Raw genomic sequence first — 7,673 nt, 5'->3', positions numbered from 1 at the left:
GGAGTTCCTCTTTTATGTTGACTTCATGCTTAGAAACATAAGGTTCCAATACACAATTTGATATTATATCATAGTATGTGTGAGCTACTAACAGTGAACTACTCCTAAGGTCTCACTGACATGACTGAGTTATGTATATTGAGGCTATACAGCGACACACAAAGTTTCTTTAGGCACTTGGCACTCCATGCGCCACCATTTGGTGTTCCCTGTGGCACCATATGTTGGAGATATTCTCTCCCAGAAGCAATGGTTATCATATGTTATTCTGTTGGATTGATACAGAAACAATCTCATGTTTAGAAGTGTATAGGTGCCATATTATGGCTCTACACAACTTGGTGGTGGTCTGACACCATAATATGTTTATAGGCATAAGACCTTAAACCCATGAGTAAGATCCATTACTACTCAGCAAGATGTAAAGTACAGTTCGAAAGCAACCCATGGTAACTCTTGTGGGTTGCAATCTCACCTCCGTGGATACAATTCCAGATAATGTTGTCTCCGTTTATGATAACTGGGATTACAAATCTCCAAAAGTTGAAACGCTAAGTGTGATTTGGGCTGATTTGGGTCATCTCTGAAAATTGACACATGAATGTCTACCTGAGGGCCACCCGTTTACAGGAGCTTTTGTCTGTTTCCACCTCAGTGACCTAACCCAAAGACCCTCAAAATTAGTCTGTGATATCATGACCAGGGCAGACCGATACTAACATGTGGTCTTACCAAACGGCAGGATGACCTCCTGCACCATGTCGCCCTTAAGGCTAAGTCTACATAAGCAAAGGCCCAAAGGGAGGATTTTTCATCAGTTTTTTGCCACATTGGTTGCTTTGTAAACTTAGAAAATGTTGGTGTTTTTGAGCAATTTCAATGTTATCGTGTATAACTGGTCTCTTACATGAGGAAATCGACACATAAACAAATATATATATAAAACGTGGCTAAAAATAACGTAAAAAGTACAAAATGACAGACAATGCAACGATAACACAGCGAAAAAAAATAATTTATGCCAAGCCTGGTACATACATAGTATGACATATTACAGAGATTTATTGGTTAATATCGGTAACTCTGTCAATGAATGACGCTGTAAGCTCTGTGAGGATGAAGTCCACATTTCGTAAAACAATAAATCACCTGATGACGCATTCATGTGGTAAATATAATAGGTATGGTGCGTTATAAGAGATTAAATACCACCTATCCAATGGCAAGAACTGGGTTGCAACTGGCATTCTATTGCTGAGGGCTAACCAATCAGATCGCTCCAAACGTTTCTCCGCCTCTCTGGAATGGAGGGTTCTGATTGGTTTGTCACTTTCCATACCATACCGTCCATACCATGCTGTTCTATTAAGACCCGGGGCAATGATAGAAGACCAAAAACAATGCAAAACATTATGACACTAAGCAAATAACACTGTGCCTTTTCATTAATTCTGTGCAAAAACCGAGACCCTGATTAGCTTAAGCAAACTCGGTTAGGGACACTGACCTGCCTCAAAATTGGGGATTAACCGGGAGCTCCCTTTTCCTATCCATATCCAGAATCTGGCATCTTTTACTTGTCAAGTGCCAAAAACATCACTTAACTTTCTTCTAGCCGAAGCTAAAGGTTGGCCCATGGCTCCAAAAAGCCGAACCACCCAAGCCATTCACTTTTCCCGTGACGGAGCGGTAAATTATACAATTTTTTGTACAGGTCTTCAAATGGAAGCTTTAATTGTGGCACCTTTATAAATGTCTCCCTATGTATTCCTTGACGGATAACACTCCTTCCTAGAAAATATCTATCCTACCAGTTTAATTTACCCAGAAAAACAAAAAAAAAAAGAACAAAAACAAAAATTAAAAAACACTAAATCTCTTATATATACTTTTCCCCCGCCCCTCCCCCCCACATTCCAAAGTAAAAAAAAAACAAAAAGATAAAACTTTGTACACGTTGTAAAGGAAAAGAAACCCAAAAAATATCTTAACTCACGATTATTATTTGTTAGAATAGTGCGTTCACCGAAGATATGTAGATTTAAGCAAGCAAATTTTTATCTTTTTTAGGAGTTTTTAGTAATAACTTTTATACAAGTTTGTTTTTTAGAAGCATACTCTCTCCGGTCATTGTCCTTTTTTTCCTCTCCCATCCCCCTTCTCCTTGCTTTAGCCCTGGTAGAGAGAGAGAAGAGAGTCGTCCACGTCAGATATTCCCAACGTTGGTTTCAATTTGTTCTGCCGCTGTTGTTTTTGTTTCTTGTTAACTATGTGTTGATCTCGCTGCCGTTGGAACATTTTTAAGAGAAGGCGTGAAGCTTATATGAAATACTCCTTTTTGTCATCAGAACCTCCTTGTCCACCCTCTGCGTTGATAATGGCGGTGTCTGCATCTGGGGCGTCATCTGATCCCTTGGCTTCGTGGGTGAGATAGGTTCCTGAAAATGGACAAATAGACAAGACTGCAACATCACCGTTATCATCCTCACATCTTCTTAGTAGAGAAAGGGTGATACAATGTATGGTAATAGAGAGTGGAAGCCCAGTGACACCATGAATAAAGGCCCATTTACACACATAGATAATCTTTCAGACAATTGAAAGATTGAAAGTTTTAGCGAACTTTTGCATAAAGTGTTAATGGACATTAATGTCCATTAACACTTTATCATCTTCATTTGCATGTAAATGGGCCTCCAGAAGCTGTTTGCAGAGCCAGCATGTGACTAATCACACGCCCTGCTGTGCAAACAGCTGCATTGTTCTCATCTGGGCTGCCAGCAGAATACAATGTATTCTCCCGCAGAGAATACAGCATGCGGTCTGTAGAGAGACACCTGATCTCTCTGCAGCTGAACAATGGATTTTAAGTTTACCTTAAAATCATTGTTCAGATGAAAAGTGCACAATGGCAGCGTTTACACGTTGTTGTTCATTTTCGATCATTTGAACGAATTTTGAGCGATAATCGTTATGTGTAAATGGGCCTCAAGTGTCTGCTCATACAGGCTTATGTTTTTACTGGAGTCATCATTCATATCATTGATCTGTTATGATCTGTTTTTGTAGTAAGTTGGCCCAGATCTCAACGGATCCCTCTAGTTTATAACAAGTTTATCAAGTTTCCAATGGAGAATATTGGACTTCTACAAAGTTATCATAGGTCATCATACATGGGATGGCTTCTTTGATCATTGTGTATACAGTACCAATTAATGACATAATTTTAGGGGGTATCTCTGATCTATATGAGGAGACCACTACTATTAAAGGGGTTCATGACTTTGAACAATTAGAACTGGTAGTAATGTCCCATATCAATAAGCTGATCAGAACGTTCTCCCTTCTGGGACCTTCAGCTGCTATCTGTAGGAAAACCTGACAGGAGGCATTCAGTTTTCCTGCAGTGCCTCTCCAGGGCAAATTAAGCATTACCTACTCAAATTAATGAGTTATCTGTGTAATGCAGGACAGGAGAGGTCCTCCAAAGCGAAATGTTCTTTGTAACCACTCTCCTCTCTGGCCAAACGCTGAAGAGCCTGAACAGGAGACCCCTTCCTATTAACTCAGAGTTCCCTATAGGGCTATATGGAAATGGGTATTTGAAACCCCTTGTAATGGGGTATTCCAATCTTGTTATACTATGACAGATCAGTAGTATATGCCATACCATTATGATAATTGAGGTCTGATCTCTGTGACCACCATCGATTCTGAGACCCTGACTCTTGGCCACCCACTGTAAAGGGAACTCCACCATGGCTCCAGTTATTATAGGCTATCATACATTGGATGACTTCTTTGATCTTTGTGTATACAGTACTAATTAATGATATAATTTTAGGGGGTGTAGAAGTTGCAGGGGGTATCACTGATCTATATGAGGAGACCGCTACTATTAAAGAGGTTCGAGACTTTGGACAACTAGACCCGTTAGTAATATCCCATATCAATAAGTTGATCGGAACGTTCTCCCTTCTGGGACCTTCAGCTGCTATCTGTAGGAAAACCTGACAGAAGGTATTCAGTTTTCCTGCGGTGCCTCTCCAGGCGAAATTAAGCATTACACAGAATTCCCTATTTGGATACATGGAAATGGGTATTTGAAACCCTTGTAATGCGGTATTCCAATCTTGTTATGTTATGGCATATCACTAGTATATGATATTTATGATAATTGAGGTCTGATCTCTGTGACCACAATCGATTCCGAGACCCTGACTCTTGGCCACCCACTGTAAAGAGAACTCCAGCATGGCTCTATCCAAGTGATTGGGACTGTGTTGCAGTACCCTGCCTAGTAGGTAACTGAGAACACTGCTGTTGAGTGAGAAACTGCAAAGATCATACAGCATTAAATAGCACTACGGCCCCTTCATTCAGACCCGACTGACTAGGCAGTGGTGGCATATCCTATTATGTCGTCACTTTCTATAATGGAATGACTCTTTAAAGTCCAGTGATAGTTGGATAGCCTTGCTACACATTTTGCAACTGGGGCTAGCAACGGCTTCTCTGACTACATGATGTACAATGGGCATTAGCATGCATCATTAGTTTAAAACACTCTGCTTAATCAGTGCTAGCCATATGAGCAGCACTGGCCAGTCACAGCAGCATGTAGTGTCTTAGACTATTGACTAATGTAGTGTCCTAACCCCTTAGTGACCACCTTATTGCCTTTTTACATCCTGGCCTGCTGGTCGTTAATCCCCAGGGACATAAAAACTTGCTCCCTGCGGGGATTAAAACCCTGCAAGCTGTGGACGTGACAGCTCCATGCTACCGGCTCCCGGAGGTAGCCAGCAACCTGGAGCTGTCATCCCGGGCCACGGGACTACCCCCCACGGTTACATGATCACCAGCATTTACCAAATGCCGGGAATCATATGAAACTCCATGAAAAGTAAAAACAAAGTTGAAGATTCAGCTACCCTGATGGATCCGATCCATCAGGGTAGCTGAAAGTACTCACCCTATCCTCCGCGATGTCCCACGGCATTCTGCCCCCCAGTCCCTACGACGCTTTCTTCGCATGGCACACGTCTGGTGCGTGCTCAGAAGGGCGCGCAACCCAGGAAATTTAAGACCTCTCTGGCTCCCAGCTAACATATGTAGCCCAGAGCAGAGAGATGTCACCGGGAGCCGCAGTATGCGGTTTCTGGTCAAATGATTGCTGCTGTCCAATGGATAACAGCGATCATGTGAAGTAAAAAAAAAGTCTAAAAAAAGTTTAAATAAGAAAAAAAAGTTTGAAATTACGTACCTAAGGTCCCCAGATTTATGCGCAGACCTCACCGTGGGCAATGGGGCCTAAAACACCTTCATGCAAAATGTCTGTTCTGAAAGCCACCGGCTGCTCCTTTCGGTTTGGGCCCCGTTGTGCATACAGACATAAGATTAGGGCCACAATGGGGATGTCTCTGAACACGGGACAAACAGGGGGATCCATTTTGGGGAGTAAATCCTCATTATCATGTGCTTTATTGAAGAAGATTGTGTCTTTTAAATGACTTTTTTTTTCTCCTCTAAATTGCATTAATTCTTGAAAAGAATCTGTGGGGTCCAAATCCTCCTGCCCCCCTCAGTGAGTACATGAAGGGGTGTAGTTTATAAAATGGGGTCTCTTGTTGGGGTATCTATCATTCTGACACCAAGGAGCCTTTACAATCTTGGCTTGGTGCAGGAAAACAAAATGGTCCTCAAAATGTTGATAATTATTATTAAATCTTTACGTCTCCTAAATGGTTAAAAAAACTAAAGCAAACAGATGGAAATATATATTTTATAAAAAATGTGTACAGCATGTTTGCACATATTTGAGATATTGCAGTTGAAAATGTGAAAAAATGACAATTTTTTCAAAATTTTCCCAATTTTGGTGCTTTTAATAAATAAACACAAATTCTGTTAGTCTATTTTCCCCACCTAAATGAAGTACAACATGTGGCGAAAAAACAATGTCTGGGATCTGCAGAACCTTTACGGAGTTATGCTATGTTAAAGTCACACGTCAGATTTCCAGAATTTGACTCCGTCATTTAAGGCAGAAACAGGCCTGGTCACTAAGGGGTTAAGGTCCATTTACAGGCAAAGATGGCTGCTCAAAATTCGTCAGAAATTACCCATTATTAGCTAACTCGCTTAATCTGTATGTATTCAGAGATCAGCAGGTGGTCTGTTCTCTAAATACATCTGCTTCGTTCTACTGCGGGCTGCTGGCTGCTTACAATGCTATCAGGGCTGCCCGCAGAGAACACAGCATGCCGTCCCTCTTATTAGGGACGACGGCTTCTATGCTGAGCTGAATTCAGCGATGGAGGAAAGTGTGCGGTAAATGCCCAATGGGCACACATTTACACGCAACGGCTATTGCTCAAAAGCCATCGTTTGTACGGATTATGAGCGATAATGGTTGCGTGTAAATCAGTCTTTAGGCTACTGATGCATGCTATTCACAGTGCGCATCAGGTAGTCATAGAAGCGGTTCGGACATCTTGGTATCTTCAGGCCTGGAGGGTCACTGTAAACTTGATGAATGTTCCTACCAGAAGCTTTATCTACCTCCCCTACCAGGTCCACATCTTGGTCCTCCCCTATCCCATTGGATAGCCTCATTGACTCGTGCATCATCCCTTCTCAGAAGTCCTATCTACCCAGACTTAAAGAAAGGTTAATCCTTAGACCCTCGCACCCCCAAGAAACAGATCATTCATATATTAATGGTCTATATATTCTGGAGGCTCAAGTAATAGCTAACTGCCTTTATTACTGAGAAGCCCAAATGTGTGGAGTTCTTGGCTATTTGTGACTTAAAGCCACCCAAAGTACATAATGTGCCACAGTGCGCAGCCAGTGCTATGGCGGACCTTACCTTTGTGTCTGATCAGGTAGCGTCCCAAGACAATAAGCAGACAGAAAAGCAGGAAGGCAATGACTGCTACCACTCCTCCGATAACAGCGTGGTCAATGCTGGACTGGGAGGGAATGGGGCTGGGGTCTGGGGGAAGGCATGGTGAGAAGATAATCGGGACGTTGACAATGGAGGTCAACAGGAGAAAACGGGGATAATGGGGGTGGGGGTGGGAGGAGAACAACATGAAAAGAAGTGAATATTTCAATATTGTACAGAAGGCAGCAATAAAGACAGTAGAAATATAAAATCTAAGAAGAAAGTTCTAAGTTAGGAGGCATGCACATTAAGAAAAGCAAGTTTTGTACAAGAAGCGGCACAGTGGAAACAGTAGGGAGTTCAAGCAATGTGATAAGAGACTTGTGTACCTACACTAGTAAGCTGAAGTGCCCCTTACAGACTTGATCAAAATTCTTCGACTTTGTCAGCCTTCTCAAGACTCGACAGGTTCCTGGTTGGGTGTGTCATGGCAACTGCTTCCTAGGACCTTAAAGCGGGAGTGACCTATTAGAAGATCCTCCTTGGATCTTCAGATCAATGAGGACTGGGCACAGTAGCTATGAGGGTCTGGCGGGTACCTCGACTCCATGTACAGTTCCTAAGTGCTACCGTCGGGTCAGGGTTGTCAGGCTGATAGGTTCTCCATAGCAACCCATCAGCCAGAAGTGGTAAATCACTGTGGCAGTACTCAGACCATCCTTTCGTCTTATATGCAGGCTGTAGTAATCAGATTTTTTTCAATATACATTTAGATCGAGAA

General features: G+C 42.2%; 1 protein-coding gene across 3 annotated transcripts in view; it reads right to left on the bottom strand.

Moving 5' to 3' along the window:
• Window positions 1-996: 996 nt before the first annotated feature.
• The window catches only part of CADM3 (cell adhesion molecule 3), a 425,295-nt gene continuing 418,618 nt past the window's right edge, over window positions 997-7,673 (bottom strand). For 2 of the 3 annotated variants that reach the window (XM_066609217.1, XM_066609218.1), the window contains 2 exons: window positions 6,875-7,000; window positions 997-2,438 (listed from right to left, as the gene is read on the bottom strand). In XM_066609217.1, the coding sequence (XP_066465314.1) occupies window positions 2,320-2,438; window positions 6,875-7,000 (245 nt within the window). In that variant the 3' untranslated portion in view covers window positions 997-2,319. The remainder of the gene's footprint in view (window positions 2,439-6,874; window positions 7,001-7,673) is intronic. The other variant, XM_066609219.1, reaches the window with a different exon arrangement.

Source organism: Eleutherodactylus coqui, chromosome 6 (assembly GCF_035609145.1).
Source record: "Eleutherodactylus coqui strain aEleCoq1 chromosome 6, aEleCoq1.hap1, whole genome shotgun sequence".
Lineage (NCBI taxonomy): Eukaryota > Metazoa > Chordata > Amphibia > Anura > Eleutherodactylidae > Eleutherodactylus > Eleutherodactylus coqui.
The sequence above is the reverse complement of the archived record's forward strand: the minus strand, read 5'-3'. Positions and strand labels throughout refer to the sequence as shown.